This window comes from Quercus suber, unplaced genomic scaffold (genome assembly GCF_002906115.3).
Source record: "Quercus suber isolate HL8 unplaced genomic scaffold, Cork oak 2.0 scaffold_104, whole genome shotgun sequence".
Lineage (NCBI taxonomy): Eukaryota > Viridiplantae > Streptophyta > Magnoliopsida > Fagales > Fagaceae > Quercus > Quercus suber.
In genome coordinates this window covers 826,073-850,175 of record NW_027069569.1, presented here as the reverse complement: position 1 = coordinate 850,175, position 24,103 = coordinate 826,073, and the positions used below count along the sequence as shown (strand labels likewise).

Here is a 24,103-nt window from a genome sequence, read left to right as displayed (position 1 = left end):
TAGACGTTATCAAAAAAAAAAAAAAAAGTAATGTTATAGACGCTACAGTTAAATTGACAAATTTTTATTAATTTTTTATTTAAATCCATCTTTGACATCATTTTTTATTATTTACTATTAACAATCTCATATTAACCATGTGTGAAATTCTATAACAATTTTTTTTTTTTTGGTGCAAGGCTTTTTTTAAAAAAAAATTTATGAGTTTTAACCTACATCCACTTTTAATGATAACTTTATATTATTAAATTAAAACACTAATTAATTTTTAATTTAGATAAAAATTAAATTTTAAACCCCTCATTCAACTATTAAAAATTTTACAAGTTAGACCGACAAGAAGCCCCCTCATCCTATTTCCTAGTAGATTACTTAAAGAAAATTAGGAAAGCCTAACCAATAAGCACCAACAAGGCTAAGCAGAACCCCAAAGTTGAAGTGGCTGATGCATTTATTGACCGGCAGTGGACCCCATTTCTACCCCGGTCCCCGGGTATGTCCACTGGTCCCACATCACCCACCCAAAACCGACAAAAACCCTAATTTTCTATTTTTTAAAAATAATCCAAAACCCAAAAAAAAAAAGGAAAAAAGAAAGAAAGAAAAGCCAAAGAAGACGAAGAACAAGAACTAAGCCTTTTTTTTTTTTTTTTTTTTTTTTTTTTTTTTTTTTTTTAAAAAAAAAAAAAAAAAAAGAAGAAAAAGGAAAGGAAGAAAGACGCGTTTTCTCAAAAGAACAGCGTTGAATCTTCTCTCTCTTCACTGTCTTCGTCTCTCTCTCTGTCTCTGTCTCTCACTTTCTCTCTCCAAAGAACCAAAAATTAGGGTTAGGGTTTTCACAGAAGAAAAGGGAAAAAAAAAAAAAAAAAAACCCTAATCTTTGCTGTGCAAGTGACGGTATAGGGTGGGTTCAACTGAGAGTGTTTTTGGATACCCTTTTGGGTGTTCTGAAATGGGTTCCTCTTCGTTTTCCTCTTCGGTGATCAAATGGCACTTTTTTCACAACCCCATGTCTCCAATACTTGTTCTACTGAAGTCTATGTTTCTCTTATGGGCTTTCTCTCTTTCTCAAAAAGGTTTCGTCTTTGCCGATTCAGACAAATCGGTGCTCCTCCAGTTGAAGAAATCGGTCTCTGACCCATCAGCTTTGCTCTCTACTTGGGACTCTGATGATTACTGCTCGTGGTTCGGTGTCTCCTGCGACTATAATTCCCGTGTAGTTTCACTGAACATTACTGGGAACGAGCACAGAGGTAATTCTTGTTCCAACTTTGCTCAATTTCCGCTTTATGGGTTTGGGACTAGGAGGGACTGTTGGACTAGTAGTGGAAAATTGGTTGGGAAACTGTTGCCTGTGATTGCTCAGCTTACTGAGCTTAGGATTTTGTCACTGCCCTTTAATGGTTTTCATGGTGAAATTCCTGCTGATATTTGGGGTATGGAAAAGCTTGAGGTTCTTGATCTAGAGGGAAATTCGGTAAATGGGTCGATTCCTGTCCAGTTCTACGGGTTGAGGAATTTGCGGGTTTTGAATCTCGGGTTTAATAGGATTGTTGGGGAGATACCCAGCTCGCTTTCGAGTTGTGTCAGGTTAGAGATCTTGAATTTAGCGGGAAATCATGTCAACGGGACCATTCCGGGGTTTGTTGGCAGGTTGAGAGGGGTGTATCTGTCGTTTAATCGGCTTAGCGGGGGCATTCCTAGTAAGATTGGGGAGAATTGTGGGAAGCTTGAGCATGTGGACTTTTCAGGTAATTTCTTGGTTGGTGGGATTCCAGGGAGTTTGGGGAGTTGTGGTCAGTTGCAATCGCTTTTGTTGTATTCGAATTTGTTGGAAGAGGTTCTTCCGGCTGAACTGGGCCGGCTTCAGAAGCTTCAAGTATTGGATGTTTCGAGGAATAGTTTGAGTGGTTCGATACCTTCTGAGCTTGGCAATTGTTCTCAATTGTCTGCCCTTGTACTATCAAATCTGTTTGATCCACTTCCGCAAGTTAATAACACAAAAGAGGACTCTTTGATGGACCAACAGGGTTCATCAATTGATGATTTTAATTATTTCCAAGGTACGATTCCTGTGGAAATTATAATGCTTCCTAAGCTGAGAGTATTATGGGCACCAAGGGCAACTCTTGAGGGCAGGTTTCCAACCAGTTGGGGTGCTTGTGAGAACTTAGAGATGATCAATCTGGCTCAGAACTATTTCACTGGGGAAGTTTCTGATGGGCTCAGCCGCTGCAAGAAGCTGCAATTTCTTGACATAAGCTCAAACAGGCTTACTGGGGAGCTTTTGGAGGGACTGCCAGTTCCTTGTATGACTGTATTTGATGTCAGTGGGAATGCCTTGTCAGGTATGATCCCCAAATTTTATAACAGCACTTGTCCTCCTGTTCTTTCCTCAAATGTAAGTCCTTCCAAGCCTGGCAGTGACCTATCCACTCTGTATCTATCATTTTTTACTTCTAAAGCCCTAGTTGGAACTCCTTCTCAGTCACTTGGAGAAGAAAGTGGTCTTGCAATATATCACAATTTTGGACACAATAACTTTAATGGCACTATCCAGTATATGCCAATTGCACCTGAAAGACTAGGAAAGCAGACTGTTTACTCATTTCTTGCTGGAGAAAACAAGCTTGCTGGACCATTTCCTAACAACTTGTTTGAGAAGTGTGAAGGATTGGATGCACTGATTGTCAATGTTAGCAACAACGAGATATCTGGTTCAATTCCAGCTCAAATTGGTACTGCGTGCAAATCTCTTAAAGTTTTGGATGCATCTGTAAATCAGATTACTGGACCCATTCCCCAGAGTTTAGGAGAGATGGTGTCACTTGTTGCCCTTAATTTCAGTTGGAACCTGTTGCAAGGTCAAATTCCAACCAGTCTCGGTCTGATGAGGGACCAGAAGTATCTCTCTTTGGCTGGTAATAACCTCACTGGCTCCGTTCCTTCCAGCTTGGGGAAGTTGCAGTCTTTGGAAGAGCTGGACCTTTCTTCAAACTCACTCACTGGGGAAATTCCAAAGGATCTTGTAAACTTGAAACGGCTGACTGTTCTGCTGCTTAACAACAATAATCTCTCTGGGCAGATCCCTGCTGATTTGGCCAAAGTAACCATGCTCTCAGCATTCAATGTTTCCTTCAATAATTTGTCTGGTTCATTGCCATCAAATAATAACTCAATGAAATGCAGTAGTGCTCTTGGTAATCCATATCTGCAGTCTTGCCGTATGTATAATTTGGCTGTGCCATCTTCAGATCTGCAAGGAAGCGATGGCAATTCACAATCTATTACTGCTTCTCCACCATCAGGAGATACAAACCAAGGAAGTGGGAGTCCTGGTTTCAATTCAATTGAGATAGCATCCATAACATCTGCCTCAGCCATTGTTTCAGTTCTTATTGCTCTGATCATCCTGTTCTTCTATACCCGAAAGTGGAACCCAAAGTCCAAAGTTACTGGGTCTGTCAGAAAGGAAGTAATTCCTTTTACAGACATTGGGGTTCCATTGACCTTTGAAGGTGTTGTACGGGCTACAGCAAATTTCAATGCAAGCAACTGCATTGGGAATGGAGGTTTTGGGGCAACCTACAAGGCAGAGATCTCCCCTGGAGTCCTAGTGGCCATAAAACGGCTTGCCGTTGGAAGGTTCCAAGGCATTGAACAGTTCCGTGCAGAAATTAAAACTCTTGGAAGGCTCCGCCATCCAAATCTTGTCACTTTGATAGGTTACCATGCCAGTGAAACAGAGATGTTCCTTATCTATAATTATTTGCCAGGTGGTAATTTGGAAAAGTTTATACAGGAAAGGTCCACCAGGGCAGTGGATTGGAGGATACTTCACAAGATTGCACTGGATATAGCCCGTGCACTTGCCTACTTACATGATCAGTGTGTACCACGGGTGCTCCACCGTGACGTCAAGCCCAGCAATATTCTGTTGGATGATGATTTCAATGCTTATCTCTCTGACTTTGGATTGGCCAGGCTATTGGGAACTTCAGAAACCCATGCTACCACTGGTGTGGCTGGAACTTTTGGTTATGTTGCTCCAGAATATGCAATGACTTGCCGTGTTTCCGATAAGGCTGATGTGTACAGTTATGGTGTGGTGCTTCTTGAGTTACTCTCCGACAAGAAAGCTCTAGATCCTTCATTCTCTTCATATGGGAATGGCTTCAACATTGTTGCTTGGGCATGTATGCTCCTGCGTCAGGGCCGCGCAAAGGAGTTCTTTACTGCAGGGTTATGGGATGCAGGTCCCCATGATGATTTAGTAGAAGTTTTACACTTGGCAGTTGTGTGTACAGTCGATTCTCTCTCTACGAGGCCGACAATGAAGCAAGTTGTACGACGGCTTAAGCAACTTCAACCCCCATCATGTTAGGTGCCTGGTGAGACTTTCAATTATTAACATAGCAATTTGTAGAAGGTAAGCCCCATTGTAATTTGTGCTTGTGCACGTGGTGGTCTTCGTGCCCTTAGCTTGAGTTCTAAATTGTAGTTAATCCACTTGTAAATTGTAATATAGTTTTGCCCCCATTTTTTCAAGTTACTTCCCTGATTGGGGGGCTTCCTGATGAATCTGCAGAAGAATGCAGATATTGTTTTCCACGTTATATACTTGTACTTCAGGTTTATTTGTTGTTTAATAAAACCATAGAATAGAAGAAATATTGCCGGGAAACTTAGCTAATTACTTAATTCAATTCTTTCCTATCTTTGGCTAATGCAACAATTGATCCATATTGGTATATCCTCGAAAGATTTGTGGCGTTTTTGCTTCCAAATCAGAAACGTATACCCATTTCTGAATTGTTTTCCAATCTAATAAACAGTCAAGTCGAACAACAAGCTCCTTGAGATAGAGCTCCAGCGCAATGCCATGAACAGTTTCATGTTCAGGTCATTGTGATGGATCACAAATGGATGAGCAGCTGCTCCACCAGCAATCATGTTCATCATTGGAGTTTCAACCTGACAGTGAAAATAACATTGAAGATAAAGAAAAAAGTCTTGGTGCCACATGTAGATACCACCTGGATGAATTGAGTAATCAAAGATCCAGACAAGCAACTGACCTCCAAGAAATCAAGATTGTCAAGAAAGCGCTGAATATATGAAATGATCTTAGATCTTTGTGATAAAAATTTGTTGATCCTCCATATTCATCATTAAATCTAGATAGGGTGTGTCGATAACGAGTTTCCTGATCTTTCAAAAATATATGTTTCAGGATTCCAGGTATACCTCCTCTTTCTTCTAAACCGGATCTTTCAAAATATATGTTTCAGGATTCCTGGTATACCTCCTCTTTCGTCTAATCGGCATTGTCAGACACAGAACCAGCCTTGGGCTATTGCCTTGGAATCATATGGAGAATGGAGACAATGGGATAAGGTTGAATGATCTTGGAAGAATACTTAGCTCCCCTTTTAGTTTTCCCTGGAAACCGAAAGAAAATGAGGTCCAAATTCGTAGGCAGCTGGCAACGCCCGAGTTTTGATGGTGGATATGGATAATATAAAATGGAACTGTGAAGGGATTCGAGCTATAAAGGGGGGAAAAAATGCCTAAACTCTTTGCATTAATGTTTTTAATTAATTAATTATAAAGCAACAAATTAGGGTATCTATTATAACGCAACAAATAAGGTATCTCCTAATCTGATTCAGGGACCCATATGCCTTTGCACCCGCACTTAACAACTATTTTCCCTGGCTTTGCTAGGAGGATTTTCCTGCACATTCTTGAATTGGTTGAGCCGTAAAGAAACTTACCAAGTTATCACTTTCAAATTCAGAGAATTTTTTTAATTAAAAGTGGACAATCATGAACTAAATTCTATTTTTCGAAAACAGTTAAGGGTTCAGAGGTTATAAACCCTTCCCATGAATGTGGTGGAGGCCCCTATTGATTGGGGGGAAAAAAATCCTCAAAACCCCTTGGGATTATCTTGTAGTTGGGCAGTAGAGAAGAAAACATGGATACCATTATTTTTATAAATTTTCAATATATGTCAAATTCACTTCGGGTGATTCATTAGCAACAATACTTAACAGTCTTTTTAATCTGCTAATATACAGTTGCAAGACCAAACTGTGGTCGTTTGAGAATTCAAATAAATTACAGGCTACATCCTCTAGTTTGTGCATAGGATAGACATGCAATGAAATTACAAACTAAAAGAAAGGACTTAAAATGCTCTATATCCATTTTAACCTTTTGAACGAGAGGCTTCATGTACTGACTGGATACAATACGAGTGCCACTCCATTGAAAGACAAGAAAATTGAAAACTAAAAAACATGAAAGAGAAAATGAATCCACCGTTTTGGTAGTCTTCCTCACATGGATACAGGATAAACATTACAAAAAGGGAGTGGTGTTAACAACTATATGTTTTAGAGGGTGTGCCACATCACCACCACCAGCATGCTTGACAAACTCTGCGGGAGTTAGAAAGCTGCCATGACAAACGCACACTATCCTCACTTCCTCACCTTTCCTATATCTGTAAAGAAAACCTTCTATCCTTTTTCCATTGGGGCCGTCACCTTTGGTAGACACACAAGGCATATCTTCCAACACATCTCTCACAATCTCCTTAGCTACTCCCTTGTCAGCATCCGTAGGTTTTTTAGATTGATTTTCCATCAGAGCTGCACCACACCTGCTTGATTTTTCGGCGATTGTCATTCCATTGTAGAGTGGTGGTTTCTGGTCACTTTCTGTTGAGTGAACACTGGTGGGACTTCTCACTTCTATGCACTTGTTCATTCCTGCTGCATAACCCAAAACAAGTAAAGCATGAGTGGATTGATCAAAGAATCCAATAATAGCTCATGCATGCAGACTGTGAGAAACCGTAGTGAACATCTGCAGAATATGATTACAATTGTTCTACCAACATTTCATAAGATTACTGACAAGAAACTTTCAGATAAGCCTATATACAATACAGATTGGAAGGATGAAATGCCTGATAGTTGGACACAGTCATTAACAGTGCATCCCATGTGAAAAATCAAAATATTGACCATTCAAAACCAAAAGCCACATCTGATGCAGCCCTCAATTTTAGCTTTAGGAAGAAATTTCTGGTTTAGCTTGGGATGTCATTAGGGTGGTCAGATAATATCTGCTTGCATGCAGAGCAGTAGAAAGTTATGACATAGAATTAGTACAGAAATAATACATATATATATATATATATATATATATTTAATTAAAAAAGAAATTGCTCTATCAGGTTTTTTTAATACATATATATATATATATATATATATATTTAATTAAAAAAGAAATTGCTCTATCAGGTTTTTAAGAGTAATGAAACCAGTGAGTTAACCAGGTTTTCCGTGGCTTCCTAAGTAACACAATTAAAAAGATGCAATTAACAAATAAATATAAGTGAGCAATCTATTCAAACAATCGTTTCTCACTTGGGCATCATCTGTTGCACTGAAAATCAAATTTTCATAAGAAACTCAAGTTCATTTGGCTGGGAAACTGTGTGAACTCGCCAATTGCTTTGGACCAAATCGAATCTTCTCCCCCATAAGCAAGGGTCAAGTTCCGAGTTCAATCCCAGCTTCAGTTGAATTTCCCTATTAGTTACAGTTGATGTGTAACTCAATTGGAGCAGTACAAGACACACTGACAGGAAAAAATGTGCCACATAACTGGATGCCTGTGCTAGAAATCTCATAAGCTGATGCAATTGTGATCATTTTAATAATCAAATTTAGAACAAGCAAATTTTTCTCCATATCTCTGTTAGAAATGGATTCTCTCCATCTTGAAGTGATGAGTGTTCATGTTCTACAGTTGCAAAGAGACTTTTTGACAATATTTAGCATGGCTTTGACCTAGAAATGCACATTAGTAACAGTGAACCATTTGTAATAGAACATCAATAATCGCTTGTTTTACAACTCAAATAGCAGTAAAAAATTTGATTGTGTCCTCTTTCCTCAGGTCTAATGTTTCTATATAAACAATTGATAATTTAATATACATGGTCCATGCACATCTCACCTTTTCCAGATTCAGTAGCCACTTAATTCGTCACCCAGGGGCATAAATATCATCATATAATTTCCTAGTTCCAAGTCACTTACAGGATGATGCTCAATGTAAATCTAGTTCTGTGCATCAGAACTTTTCTTTCTCCTTATAATTCTTTTCTTCTCTTTTTTTTCTTTTTCCTATGGTAGAATGACTAGGGGTGCCCTGTGAGAGAGGGGTATGCACTGGGATTCTGAACATTGATTCCCTTCAAGAGTAAAACCCAAAGTATGTAGAATCAATTATTACTATCCCGTAATTTAGCTTTATATGATTTATCTTCCGTTCTTGTTCTTCAACAGATGCAAATTAGGCAGGAGCAACTGGAGAAATTATTATTTACACCGAGAGGACAGCTGATGTGGTCCTCCCAGACCAATGTGATGATGTCATTTATGCAAATGTATGTGTGAGCTTCCTAACCGGTACAAAGAATAAAAAATAAAAATTACTAAATGATGTCACATTTGCATAAATAACAGTATTTTATTGGTTGGGAGGTCATGGAGGACCACGTTAGCATTCCTCGTAGTAGACCTAATAATTTCTCATACCAACTGGACATTTATGCTATTAAATATATAATTAATACCCAGATGTTACTTAATGCAGGTTTGGCTAAACAGTATAGTGTGTGAATAATACTAGTATTATGTGTCAAACATGGTCTAGGATACCTTATACGACAAAATTCATTTGCAATTAAAATCAATTTCGTGATAACATAGTCAATAAGAATAAACATTTTAACTAAACACATCAATACATTTGCTTATTTAACAAGGCGTACCAAAACAAAAAAACAAAAAACAAAACAAAAGATCCCCAAATGAAATTATCAAAACAATATAGAATTTCAATCCTACTCAACTCAAAAAGAATCAAAATTCTCATTCTTTTCATAAGGTAAAGGCAAATAAAAGGTCTCCATTGCATAGAAAAATCCTTCTAAAATTACAATCAGTCTTTTTGGATCTCAGCTACCTTCATATTAATACGAGTCAACAGCCAGCCAGCGAGCCAGCCAGTCATTCACAAACTGTATAATGCAAGCCAACTAAACCAAATAAAACACATCCATTGTATCAATCTTGATCATTCCACTTTCTTTTTTCTTTTTCTTTTTTCTTTTTTAATTGAGGACAGAAAGTCAATAGAATAAACAGATGCAACCACCAAATATGCCACCAGTATCCAAATTTTCTTGTTTGCCAAACGTACGATTACGCAATAAGCATAAGATGTTCAATAACATAAGCAAAAACAGTTATATTGAAAAATAAAATTCATGATATTGCAATGGAATTACCTTGAGGCTGAGTTGGTTGGCTTTCGGATTCAGAAATCCCAGAAGAGGCACTCCCTTGGGAACCAATTGAGCCTTGTGATAAGGGTATTGGTTGTTGTGAAAACCCCTCCAAGCCATTTCCTTTTTCACAACCCCAAGAAAACTCGTTCAAAAGCTTCACACACTGCTCTTTCTCTTTCTGATCATTACTATTATTACTACTATTATTGTTATTATTATTAGTATTGTCCACCCTCTTATCCTTCCAATTCCTTTGCTTCTCCGACCTTTTCCTCTTCGCTTCCAATCTTCTCAGACTCTGCAACTCCTTCCTCTTCCTCCACTGCTCCTCTGTCTCCGTAGGCAAAGAACAAGTCCTTATCAAAGGTGTTGGTGCACAAGCCATAGGTACCACACACGTTGTCTCTTTTTCTTCCTTCACAAAGTCTGGTATCGAAGACGACCTCATAAGCTTCTTTGCTCTTTCAGGGTCCACCCCAAACCGACCATTCAGTGAAAGCCCAAGACTTAACTCTATCTCCTCCTTATCCTCATCGCTTCCCTCTTCCACTTCCATTTTCTCATGAAAATGATTCCCAGCCATAATTCTCGGCAACAGATCCCTCGGGAAATCCCTCATTTGCATGGGAATTCGTCGGCTTATTTCTCTGCTTCCAATATTCTCAGCTTGCGCCATTCAAAAAAAAAAAAAAAAAAACAAGAAGCAAACTTTGATTAATTTTAGAAACACCCAAATGAGAAAACTTGATAACAAAGCAGAATTTTATCTGGACTTCGTTGAGAATAGCTCATAAGCTCCATTTTTTTTTCCTTTTGAAAAATCAATTCCAACATTGTTTCTTTAAGACCCAGAAAGAGAAATACCACATTTTTTTCCTCTGCAACTTTCCCGGCAAAAATACTTTTCCCGGAAAACAGACAGACAGAGAGACACGAGAGAGAGAGAGAGACGCAAAGCAAAACAATCAGAGAGAAAATATATTACTTTTGACAAAATGGAAATCAAATTATATTTTCCTCAGTTACAATAATAATCAAAGAGCAGGAGGGGGGTCAGGAGTGAAATGACGAAAAGACCCCTGGGGGGGGGTTTGAGAATGTTGGAAGTGGGTGAATAGGTGACACGTGGAGATCATGAAGAGGAATAGAGTGCCACGTGCGTAAGAGAAACGGATCTCGAGGTGGAAGGACAAAGAGCTTTATCAAAACAAAAAACAAAACAAACATCGACACCTGTTTGGTTATTCTTCGAAAAGCCTGAAAGACAAGAAGACACTGATGGATTGGCTTTGTTCTCATTATATAGATCCCACGTGTCGTCCTATGAATCAGGAACTCCAACAACTACCACGTGTCCTAGATTTATTATCTCCCACCTCGTAAATCGCAATGGTAACGCTACTCTCTCTCTCTCTCTCTGAAATTTGATGACTAAAGTTTACTTTTGATTTTAGGGTTGTTTTCGTTAATTTCTATTTTTACCACCCTCTAACATATTTGATTTTGTTTTCCTATTTATATCTTATTATCCATTTCTTTTAAAGACGTTATTTATCCCAATGGATTAGTGCACTTGACATGTTAAAATATAGATATATTTAAAATTGAACAAGTATTCACATTCTAATATACTAAACACAAATTTAACCACTCTTTTAATAATTTGATGAACAATATTTATTTGTGAGATCTATGACTTTATACTGGTTTGGGTTATCTTTTTCAACCTATTATATCTTAATTTATAAATGTATTATTTTTAAAAGAAAAATGTGTATTATTTAAAAATAAATCATTTTTTATAAGAATGAAAACACGTGATTTCTTTAATAAATTTTGTGTCTAAAATTATATATGAATAATTTTTTAACTGTCACATCATAGGTTAGAATAAAATAGCTTTAAATCATTTTAAAAGCCAAATATGTAACTTAATGAACAGTACTCCTTTTATCTTTTTTTTTATTACTATTATTAATCTACAATCAAAATATTATCAAGACTCTTTGTACTTTCAAATTCAAATTCTTCACTACAATTACAAATAAAATAGAGTAATCAGATTATTAATTTGTACATAAATAAATAAAAACAGTTAAATTACTATATATAAAAAATTGATAATTTAGCCAATACAAAAATAAATCAATAAAAGATCAAATAAAAAAAGTTTAAAATAGAAAGGATATAAATGAAAAACAAACATTAATCAAATTCTTGAAATAGCTGCAAGTACTAGATGGGGTTGATGTAGAAGGTGACACGTAAGCAGAAATGCTCGGGATTTGGGTCAGAGTGTTTTCGTAGCCGTATCTTTAGGTTTAGCCCCACGAGTCTCGCTGTCCCAAATAAAGAAGGCTGTCGCGACGTCCGAATTCGATGAGTACTCGCTGGCAGAGATAGGACACGTTTCAATAATGGCATTTCCGTAATTCAAGACAAAGCTAGTGGGAGTTGTGGAAGCTGACCTACTGGATCTTTTTTTTTTTTTTTTTTTTTTTTTTTTTTTTTAAAAAAAAAAAAAAAAAAAAAAAAAAATTTGCCAAATTGTTACCAACCGTTTGGTAGACAGGATAATTAATAAGGAACGTAACGTAAGCGTTTTTTTCTTCCCCACTTTTAGAATTCATTTATTATAGCAGATTTTTATTATGGCATAAATATAAAAAAAAATATATGTTTGCCAATGCTTTTTTGAAAATACTAGTTTTGTGTTTTCAATAGAAGTTTCTCTAAAGAGATGAATTCCAAGATGGAAAGGTTGTTTCTTAAAATGTTTTAGAACAATCATATTTTACAACATCATTTTTATAAATAAAAAAATTATTCAATAAAAAGGTCCTCATTTTTTTTTTTTTGAGAAAAAAATGTCCTAATTTTAATTCTAGAGTTTTAATTTTTATCATTTCGTTCTCATACTTGTAAACATTTAGTCATTCCGTACTTAATTGGGTCACCCTTAACTTCCTAACATCATAGTTTTACTCTATTTTCAACTTGTAGCCTTTTAATACTAAAAATACTTGTTAATTTGTATATATATAGTCTATGCTAAAAAAATAAAAAAAATCTTCTTTCTTTTTTCTTTCTTACCAAAGCCAGCTCTCATTTCTCCTCTCTCTTGGCCTGTACATAAGAGGATTTGGATGGGTTGAATGTTTGAGTTGGGTTAGAGCATTTCTAGCAGTTTATTTAAATTTTTGTACTGTTTAGACAGTGAACAGTGACATTTATTTTTTACCTACCTACTTTTTCAAATATATTTTTCAATAAATTCTCTATCATTTTCTCCATCTCATTTAAATATTATTTCTTCATTCATTTTTTATTCTTTTTTTAATCATCATTTATTCTTCCTATGTTCAATCCCAACAACTATATTTTTCAATGAGAAGTGTTATATCCACAACATTTTTTGCAATACTTTCACAAAAATCACAACAAAATCTTATGTGAAAAATTGTTACTAGTTCTAATTTGAACTCATTACTGAAATTCTTTTTTTACTCGCTAATATTAGCTAATAACAATTTGTTACTTAAAATTTATTGTAAAAATATTGTGATAGCATTTCTTAATTGTCATTTCTTATTCTTTATATTATATTTTCTTTCAATTTCATCCATACATTTTTTTTTCTCTTGTTTTTTCTCCACCACACACGTATACCCACTCTAGCTCCCTTCTTTTTCTTTTTCTACTTGATTCTAGATCACTTTCTCCAGCTCTCTCTCTCTCTCTTTCTCTCTCTAGCTCTCTCTTTTTCTAATTGATTCTAGAACATTCTCTAACTCTCTATGTGATAAGAAACAGAGAAAGAACAAGAAAGAGATATCTTGCTTGCTCCACTGTTGATCGAAGGACACAGGCAGGCGTAGAATCTTGCTTACTCCACTGTTGCTAGCTCTCTGTCTTTTTCTTTTCATTTCTTTTCTTTTTTGGCTTTTATTGTTATGATTTGATTAATTTTATGATTGTGTTTTTGAGTTTGTATTTTGATTATGCTTTAGTTTAGAGATGTTTAAGAGAGGATTGTTGCGTTTGTGTTTGTAGTTGTTGAGGTTCATTTTTGTAAAACATAAATAGAAGGAAGGAAGCCCAACTCAGCAATGCAGGCAGGAAATAGAAGTGGCAAGCATAGAAAGAAACCATTAAGCCTAAGCGGCAGGAATAATGAGTCATAGGCCCATAAACTAAATAAATGGGTCTTGAGAAAGCAAGTGGGCTCGAAAGGCCCGGAAAGAGAGAATAACAAACTCATGGGTAGTGTATGATGTGAAAAGGTAAGAATGGGCCACGACAGGCTTAAAGTAATGTAAGTAAAGAGAGTAGGGAATTGTTGGCAAGACCACAAACCCCAAGGATGAGTATGAAGTAATTGGGCCGGGGAAGCCCAATGAAGTAAGTAAAAGCCCATGGGAACACAAAGTTCGGAAAATGGCCGAGGAAGCCCAAAACAAGTAAATGGGCCGAGGATGTCCAAAACAAGTAAATGGGTCGCAGATGCCCAAGGGGACATAGGAGCCCCTAAGCAAGAAAGCCCATGGCCATGCAAAGCCATTTGGGGAAGAGGGTAAGCGGCAGGTCTAAAAGATGACCAGTAGAACTAAGTCATTATAGTAGGAATGACAGAATAATATTGTAGGACATGATAACAATCAAGAAATGGGCCAAGAGAAATGTAAAACCCAATATTAAATGAAACCCAGCCCCAAAAGAAAACAGTGAATTATAAAATGGCCCGCATAAAAGAACGAAGAGGTGCGGCAGACTGTGCAAACAAAGCTCTAGACCGCGACAAACGCATGAGCAGTAGACAGATTTTGGACATACATGAGAGGGAAGCACGCGCAAGGCTCAAGCACCACCAGCCTGTACCCAGCCAATATGAGACGTCGTGGGGCCATGGGTTAGAGGTAAGAGGTAAAGGGGGTATGGTTTGGTGGTGGGGAGAGGGGAAAAGACCTATTCTGCAGTTCATGCCCAAGCCCTTTTGGGAGGTACGTCCTGCTGGGATAAAAGACCGCCCAAAAAAGGCAAGGTTAAGGGGAGAACCGTTGGGTGCATGCCATGAGGGAGAGAGAAAGAAAGCATTTACGCCGTGGCAGGAAAGGGTGTCACGGCGGACTAACAAACGACATAAACCTACCTTTGTCTGGCGAGGGTAAGTGATACACAGACGAACTCTTTGGTGGTCGACAAGTACGCCCAGACCAGACAAAGGTGGTTAAGGGGTAAAGTAGTAAAATTCGGTCACGACAGGCCTTATAAAAGGACCCTTGCCGTGCCCTGTATGGAGGATCAAAAAACAGAGGTATTACGAAGTGAAAAGAAAACAAAAGGAAAATAAAGAAAAGAGAAAAAAGATAAGAGAGAAAACAGAAAGTAAAAGAAATATAATATAATGGGCATGCACTAGTAGGTCGTTCCCTTCTCTCCCCCTCGAAATCCCACTCTCTTGGAGGCAAGTAAACAATAGAGATTCCTTTGGGCATTAATCATTTAAGTCTGGTTCCTTCAAAGTTATTAATCGCCACGGCAGGATCTTTTTCCTAGGAGATTAGTTTCATTGAGAGGAGGTGTTCTTCCTCTTTGGTCTTTGCCTTTACGGACCCAAACTTGACTTGATATTATTTCTTCGATTAACTCATATTGTCACTTAATTCTTTACTTCTTTTGTAAACGCTATTGTTATTATTGTGATTGTCATAAATAGGGATTACTTAGTCATTTTTCATTTAAGAACAGGTCACTATGTTAGGACATATATGTTTTAACTTGTTTAAGAACATATGTCACTTAATTATGTAAATTGGCTAATCCTTTGACAAAACGCACTTTGCTTGTAATTGGGTAGTTCTAGGTGTTTTTAATACTTCAAGAAACAATGTTTCGAGATCAAGTGTTGAAGTCATCAAGTCTGTCCAAGAGAAAGCAAGTTGAAGTGCAAAATTTATAAAGCTCGACACCTCTTGACAGCTACCTCGACACCTGCTATCTGTTGAGATTTAAAAAGTCAGATTTCCAATATGATTTTCTTGGGATCCGTGAATATGTTTTTGGGCCTTCTTTTCTTCTAACCCTAAACATATAAAAGGATTATTTTAAGAGCCGTTTTGGGTGACACAAGTTGCATTATCATTGAGCAATCTCTGTTTAAGCAAATTGTGATCAACAGATGAAGTTCTTGACCTAGTTCATCTTCCATCAAGAAGTTGCTGTGTATTTGCACCATAGGGTTTTGTAACCAAGCATCTTCCTGCTATTCATCAGAAAGGATGATCTGAAGAACTTTGCAGCCAACCATTCTTCCTCAGTTGGTGTTCTGAAGTCGCGTACTTGGATCCGCACATTGGTTAGTCACGTACTTGGGAGCCGTGCATCAAAGGTGGAGACTGTCACTACAAATCAAGTCCAATTGGTATTGGGGTAAGGGTTCAACTGTAGGTTGGTAAGGTACTTGGGATTCCTTTACTTGTAACTGCTTGATTTGATAATAGTGGAGTTTCGGGAGTGGTGACCTGAAAATCACCGGTGGGGTTTTTGCCATTAGGGTTTTCCCCATTCGTAAACAAATCACCGTGTTATTTATTTTCCGCTGCATATTTAGTTGATTGGTGATTTGTTTGTGCTTCCATAAAATTGCATGATTAATTGATTAATTAATTACTTGGCTAAATTAATTAATTAAGGTTAATCACAATGGGTCATTCAGTTTGTGACCTATCACACTATATCTTTGTTCTTCTGCTATTGTTATATCTGCCTGCCGTAAATAATTTGAAACAGCTCTGCCTGCCATAAGTACACTCCTAGCAGACGAGGCCTAGTTTGCGTACAAGTCGGCCCAAAGTGAGTTACAGTTGGGCCGGTCTCAACTTTCCTACTCAGAATACTCGGGCTCATCACCGCAAGAGGCAGCCCAACCTAACGCACAACACAAAAAAGCCCCTACAGTAGTTGTTGTGAATGTTTGTAGCCATAGTGAAAGGAGAGAGAAAGAATTGTTTTTAATTGAGTTGTATGATTTTTTTAAGTAGAAAAATTCATTCAGAGTTGCTATAGTGTTTTCTATATTTAGAGAAGCACGGTAGCAACTTCAAAAAATTTTGGAAAAGTTTTGCATTTGGATAATCTGTTGGAGCTGATTTTTGGGGTTTCTTCTCTAAAAAATAGATTTAGCTAATCTATTGAAGATGCTCTTATGCTTAGATCATATAGGGGTCAAACTAAAATGCAACTGACCTAATGACTTAAACAAACTAAAGTAATTATTAACGAAAACTATCCAGTAGACTACCATTCAATTCTAGGTTATCCATCCAATTTCATAAAGAAACCGACGGTTTCACCTTAAAAGGAGTGCCAGTGGTTCAGAGATGCAATCAACTTTGTATTAATTGCATGCAACTTCACATCACACTTAATGCGATGAAATTTTATTTCCTATGTGGACGGATCAAAGAAAGACATCTAATTGCAAAAAAAAAAAAAAAAAAAAAGGCTTCTTATGTGTAAAATGGCTTTTTTTTTTTTTTTTTTTTTTTGTGTTGGGGGGGGGGGGGGGGCATGTTAATAAGGAAGTCACAATGCAAAACCTAATCTCCAATGATTTTTCTATCCTTGGGAAATTATGGAAAGCTCTTGAAATGAAGTAAAAAAGAAGCTCACTCGCTAGACCCTTATATCAACTAGTGGGGTTGATCAAGGATACCCTATTGTCAAAGTTAGATTAAAGGAGTAAAAGTTTTCCTGAGAGGGGGGGGGGGGGGGGAATAGAGTAAAAGTTTGAGTTGAGTAACAAGTATTTGTCATTTTTCATACATTGGATTTATAACTCTCCCCTATTTATAGTGATTGCTCCAAGGAAAAGTTGGTTCTTTCTCCTATTCTTAGCTATGTCAATTGTGCTTAAACACCATACTCATGTCATCTCCTTTGGGTATTCTTGAGAATGTGAGAATGTGGGATGATCTCCCATCCACCAAAATCATATGGGAACTAGGTTAAGATGATAGTCAATTAGCATTTGATGCAACTTGATGGTAATTGGAAGATATTAAATGAAAATTTTAGGGGAATGGTTGAAGTAGCAATATGACTCTCCATAACCCCAATCTTGTGATGTTCATGTCATATTATTTCTTATCTAGCAATTTAAAGGTAAACTCCAATAGGGTATGGATTAGGTCCAGTGTTTCTAGTAAACTTGACCAGGTCAGATTGTGACATGTGTCCAAAAAGGAACATGTGTCACCATCTCAATGGGTCCAGTGTCACTGGACATTGGACCCAAACTGCTCCCATTCCAATAGGTCAATGTTGAACAAGCCTCCTAATCAGCGACACCTGCCAAGTCAACCGAGGCTCTTATGATTTACGAGAATTTCTTTATAGGCCTATTGCTATGATTGTAGGTTAGCTTTTAACAAATACCAAAACTAGGCTTATAGGTGGATGGTTGATCCTACTATTGTTATGGGCTTATAGAGATGGATTCCCCCTTTATGGTTGAAATAATATATTCAGTTGTAACATAATGCCATGTCGACGAAGCAAGCTTTGGTAAAAAGAAATATCATCACCGACCCAACATGTGAAAAATGTAGAATTGCTACTGAAAGTCCCTTGCACATGTTGTTCAAAGATTGATATTGTGTGGGCTGATCAGACCTCATGGGAATTTAGAAGTCATGTTGGTTTTGTCGATTTTAAGCAGCTAGTGTCATGGATAGTTGAAGAAGGAAAAAAACTCAAGCTCTTTGCATTTACGGTCTAGTTAATCTGGCATCAGCGCAATGAAGTCTAGGTCTGAGCATCTGCAACAGCGCTTCACCAAGTTGCTGAGGTATCATGAATTTCTTTGACTAAATACCACTCCAGGTTATCGGACACTGAATCACAAGTTGAGCCTTGTAGTCACCGTTTACAAACAAAATGGCTGCCTCCTCTAGTGAACTTGGTTAAAATAAATTTCTACAGCACGAAGTTCTCAAAGGAAAATAAATCAGGGATAGGTGTGGTGGTCACGAGTGAAAATGGGTTGGTGTTAGGCTCTTGTACTAAGTGCTTGTCCCAAGCTTATAGTGCAATGGAGATCGAAGCAATGTCACAACAATAGCCTTAGTTCTTGCAAGCGAGTTGGGCGTAAGGCGAGCTAGCTATCCTTGAAGGGGGACTCTATGGCTGTCATTAGAGCATTGAAAGAGTTCGAGTATCCTTTATCTCCTTCAGGTATTTTACTAGAGGATGTCAGATTGTTTTCCCAAAGATTTGACACAATGCTTTACTCTCATACAAAAAGAGAAGGCAATTTTGTAGCACATAGTCTGGCTAGATATGCTATTAGCATATTAGATTTTTTAGTGTGAATGGAGGATGTTCCACCACACATTCAACATCTTGTACAAGCTGATTTGGCTTGCTTTAGTTAATAAAGTTCATGTCTTTCATTCTAAAAAAAAAAAACATAATTCGAATTCATCTTATAGGATTTGTTTTGTCTTTGTATAATTGGTTTTGATGGGATTTATAAACAATTACTTTTGAAAGAAGAAATTGATTAAGTAGCTTCTTACTATTTAAAATTCAAAAGACAGGTTATACACAATAATAATTAATTAAATGTTATATGATAGCCACATTAATAGAAAACCAACGATAATCTCATAATTGTATAAATTCTTCTCATATATCTCTATTCAAAATTTATACAAATCAGTTTTGTCACATTACATCAAATGAATGTTTGGTTTGCTATGAAGTACCCTTAATATGATGCACATTATGACGATATGACATTGAAATTTTTTATTTAATTTATTTTTTCCCACATTACTATAATTTAAAATTACAAAATATATCATATCACATTCCTAAACAATGTAAAGCTATATTTTTATATTTAAATTACAATAATATAATATTAAACCAAACGCCACCCAGAAGAAAGTTACCCTCAGTACAGACAAGGGGAATAAGAAAATGCTGCTAAAACCTCATAGAGTCATACTTTTATATTGGAAAGAAGAATTGAATAACACCTAGGAAATGTTATTGGATACATCCCAAGTTAAGATCTTAAAAGACACTATAAAAATAACCTCGTTATTCACAATCTTAATAAAAAAGAAAAAAAAAAAGAAATCACAGATTAAGAAACTCACCTCAAATCTCAAATCTCAAATGGTGGGGTTCTAAATTCTTACAATCCTGCACAGTGTGATGAACGTATTAAACAAATCCAATAGAGAATATATCGTTGGCTTTTAATAAATGTAAGCCATCAGATAAGCCCAAGAGCAAAATGGTCCACGTAATGACCACACTTTTTAGTTACATCGAACGGCCAGGAATGAATGTCCCCACAACCAGCGAAAATCAAAAACTCTAAAATAAGTGGTGTGTGTGTGTAATGTGTAGATTAGAGAAGCCCAAAAGAATCTCCGGGGGACACGGCAAAAAGGCAAGAAAATCAGAGATGAAGATCGAGCGTGGGGCCCAAGAGGAACAAGTTGCACACTGTTTATTTATGATTTAGATATTTTAGGATTATTATCTTAGATTTTGGCGTCAGTGTAATCTATCTGGGTCATCGCCACGTGTCGCTGATGCATTTATTGGACACGTGTCAGGATACAGTTGCACATGCACAGCTAAGCAGAGCAATAAAAAAAGAAAAAAAAAGAGTTCAAGTTGTTCGAGAGCGACATGTCCTGAATTATTTATTTATTTATTTTTGGTTTCGAAAAAAGAGAAAAGATAAAGGTGGAAATGACGTGGTGCGGCGTGTCGTACGCACGCGTTGTGTCGGAAAGCCGGTTTGTTTTGATTCACGTTTGATAAAGACGGTTGGGTGAGTGAGAGTGAGAGAGAAGAAAGAGAGAGAGTGTGTGGTGGATGTAACGGGTTGGTGTGTGTTTTGGGTGACATCTGTCTAATCTTGTACTTGGCTAACCACAACTTGCCTATGCTATGCTATGCTATGCTATGCTAGGCTTCTTCTTTTTTGGTTAAATATGCTATGCTAGGCTTCACTATATATGTGTTTCAACTTTGAATGATTCCTACTAGAACTAGAGTGAGAATCAAATCATTCCAACCAAGAAAATTTATGCATTCTTTTTTTCTTTTTCATTTTTTAATGTGTTATATATAGATATATATATATATATATATATACACACACATATTTATATATGTATGTATGTATATATGTATTTTTTTGCATGCATAAATGAGTGTTTCTCTTGTTTATCAAGAATTTTATGGGTAATTGTACTTTGCCATTTTAGATTAAACCTTAAAGTATACTTTGTATTATAAATTTTGGTTTTTCATCTAAAATAACGGTAGAATTGAGAAGATAGATGTCATCCAAGATGACATAAGAATTGACGGCATAGTGCAAAATGTATCGTTTGCTATAATTTAAGGTGCTAACTATGAATTTTGAAAATTTAGGGTGTAAACTATAATTTGAGATGTAATTTCTTTGAAATTTTAAACATATGTATTATCCATAGCATTCAATAGAGAATTAATGGGTCATTGAATATAGGGTTTTTTTTCTCTGGTGGGGTGGGTGGGGTGTTAAATATTCCCTTGATGCAAAATATCACATGATTCACATCCAATCAAGGGGAAATCAAAATACTAGTATCGTGTACTATAATTTAAGGTGCTAACTTTGAATTTTGAAAATTTAGAGTGTAAAATGTAATTTGAAGTATAATTTTTTTGAAATTTTAAACATATGTATTATCCATTGCATTTAATAGAGAATTAATGGGCCATTGAATAGAGGGTTTTTTTTACCTGGCGGGGTGATTGGGGTGTTAAATATTCCCTTGATGCAAAATATCACATGATTCACATCCAATCAAGGGGATATAAAAATACTAGTATTCACTTTGTTTAAAAATCATATAAGATTAATGATATATAATTTTTGGTATAATAAGATTAATGGCATTTTATGAGTACGGATTGTATGGTGAGAAGTTAATGTGTAAAATCAAAATGGATGAGAACATGCACAGATCATTTTGATTGTACCAACAATGCGCATGTCCTAACTTACCTTATCTTTGAGAATCTTTTATAGCAAGCTTGGATGGCTCATGGCTTTCTCTTAGTTGAGTTTTATTTTTTATTATTATTATTTTTAATATCAATTTTATTGCATGATAGAAATATTTTGTGAACGTCTCATATATTGGCCTTTTCAGTCTTTCAGATCTTCGATTATAATTATAATCAGTACACCACACCTTAAATAATATCTCTATACCAATAATTGCGAGAAGTACCTACTTATGTATAATTTTGTTATTTGGCTTAGTCATATATAAATGGATTTCAAGCTTTGATTTATCATCCATCAAGCGCCAAATTTGATTTTATACAAATCCTTGGTTAAATATTTATTTTTAAATATTGTCAAGACTTTCTCCAAAAAAAAAAAAAAATATTGTCAAGTACTTGAACGGTTTTGTTTGAAACTTTAAAAGGCGTCAGTTGACCTAAAAGTTATTGATTGAATTCATAAATAAAATGATTGAAAGTAAAGAAATAATGTGTTTTTGCACTGTTTGTTTGCGCTGTAACTGCAATACAAGTATTTTCTAAATAGTATGTATTCAAAATTCATATAATGGAGTTACTGTTCCTAAATAAACCTTTTGAGTTTGTTGAATGGAGTCAAAAAGACGAATTTTTAAAGAAGACAAAAGTGTCATGGCCCAAAAAAGGTTCAGAGTTAAACAAAAGCGTGTTTAAACACAATTAAACAATTTCATATATTGTTTGATGGTATAAAAGATCGTAATCACTGCCTAACAATTCAACAAAAAATTCCATAGTACTAGTGTGCTAAACTATGTTTCCTTCATCCCACGCAAAAGCTCTCCTCACAAGTCACAATAATTCCTTTTTAAATTGAAACTCTCCAACCCCCCTTTCACAAAGCAGTGGAGAAAAAAAAATACCAGTATTTTAAAAAGAGGAAGAAGACAATGGGAGAGAGAGAGAGAGAGAGAGAGAGAGAGAGAGGAAGAAGAATAAAACGAATTTATTGAAATCAACTTGCCAAAAGAAAAAATAGTAATGGAATCCAACTAAAAGGGTTATTCACACTTTGATGATTTTCTATTGTCAACTTGCCTTGTATTTTACTCTTTAAAAAAAAAAAAAAAAACCCTGTCTTTTGTACCCTCCTCACATAGCTATTGTGTGAGGTTTTTTCATGCATATTTTGTGCTTTAGATCTATCATTTTAGATACTTTTTTTAGTGGTTACAACAACGGGAGGGAAAAGTTAAATATCTGTATCACTATTATATATTCCCTCCATCCCAATTTGTTTGACTTGTATTCTATTTTTGGATGTCCCAAAATAAAGTCCTCTTTAAAAAGTCAATAAATAAAATTTTTAACATGTCCTCCTCTTTATTTAAAGGCAAACATGCAAATTGCATTCTCTAATTTTGGTTGAAATTTATTTCATTTCCCATAAAAGTGGTATCTAAACTTTCCTGAAATGGATTATTAATAAGTGCCCTAAGGGCACTCGTTAGCATGACCCTATAATAAAAGTGGAGTTCTAGGGATTATCATTGTGCCACATAACTATTTTCATGCTATGAATAATGGTTGCACTCTTCTTTTTTCTTTTTTTTCTCTTCTTGTTCCAAAGGACTACTCTTCATTCAAGATTTTCTTATTATATAATTCCCTCTTAGTTTGGGCCTAGGTGTTTCAAGTTAAACCCTAAACTTTAGTAAATTTTAATTAAAATTAAATTGTTTCAATTCACACCCTTGATGAATCACAATTGAATCAAAATAAGTTGTAACTAAACCTATTTAGATACAAAAAATCATTCCATGTGAATTAAGGCTAATCATAAATAAAATGTACAATGGGTAATGTGTGTTATTTAAGTTAATTTATGTGTTCTATTTTGGGAGGTTATACGAAATTCAACTCACCTTCCCTCAAAACTATGGTGCGGATATTTTTGACCGTTGCGTTGATTGGCAAGTAGTTTGAGAATCTCTCACCAAACATCTTTGAGTTGGGTGACAAGTTTATGAGTAGTCTAAATCAGTCCAACTTGTGCTCACCCCTAATATTATGAATTATTGGACCTTTGGCACACATTATATAAGAATTTTGAAATCACATAATAATTAGTCAAGTTACAGGGCAATTAAACCCACACCCACACTTTCAACCAAAACTAGAATGCAGTTGTTTTCGACCAATGCATCAATTGGAAACAAGTTCTAAAAATATCTCAACTAACATCTTCAAGTTGGATGATAGGTTTATAGGTAACCTAAACCTGACCAACTAGTGCTTACGCTTATGAATTATAAGACCTTTGACACATTATATAAGAATTTTGAGATTCTATAATAATTAGTCATTTAATTAATGCTATAAAAATGTTCAAAATAATATTAATATTATTTATTTATTGAAGTAATAAGTATTTATTTTATTAGTCTAGTATGTTAAGCTAGAGTTTGCCATTTATTGGAATATGACTTACAATTTTAGACATCCTTAGAAATTTTTTTGGGTTTTAATCGCAACACTTATATTAATTTATTGAGTATATATACATATTATCCTATATTACATCGGTAATCTCAAAACATATATCAGCCAGAATAGACTAGTACTGGAATATTTCATTTGCCTAACTAAACCAAAATGGGC

The 24,103-nt window shown here is 35.8% G+C and overlaps 2 protein-coding genes across 3 annotated transcripts; one reads left to right on the top strand and one right to left on the bottom strand.

Annotated features, from left to right (window-relative positions):
* The first annotated feature begins 638 nt into the window (after window positions 1-638).
* Window positions 639-4,684, top strand: LOC112012998 (LRR receptor-like serine/threonine-protein kinase RPK2). The gene has a single exon (XM_024045378.2). It carries the CDS (start codon window positions 953-955, stop codon window positions 4,382-4,384), a length of 3,432 nt encoding a protein of 1,143 aa, XP_023901146.1. The 5' UTR covers window positions 639-952; the 3' UTR covers window positions 4,385-4,684.
* A 1,394-nt stretch (window positions 4,685-6,078) lies between these two features.
* LOC112012997 (ninja-family protein AFP3) lies at window positions 6,079-10,454 on the bottom strand. 2 transcript variants are annotated; one of them, XM_024045377.2, is made up of 2 exons: window positions 9,377-10,454; window positions 6,079-6,779 (listed from the first exon to the last, which is right to left on the bottom strand). In XM_024045377.2, exons 1-2 carry the CDS (start codon window positions 10,050-10,052, stop codon window positions 6,367-6,369), a joined length of 1,089 nt encoding a protein of 362 aa, XP_023901145.1. In that variant the 5' UTR covers window positions 10,053-10,454; the 3' UTR covers window positions 6,079-6,366. The 2 variants fall into 2 exon arrangements, with proteins under 2 accessions (XP_023901145.1, XP_023901144.1); XM_024045376.2 differs by having other exon boundaries at window positions 6,181-6,782; window positions 9,377-10,452.
* Between the last annotated feature and the right edge of the window lie 13,649 nt (window positions 10,455-24,103).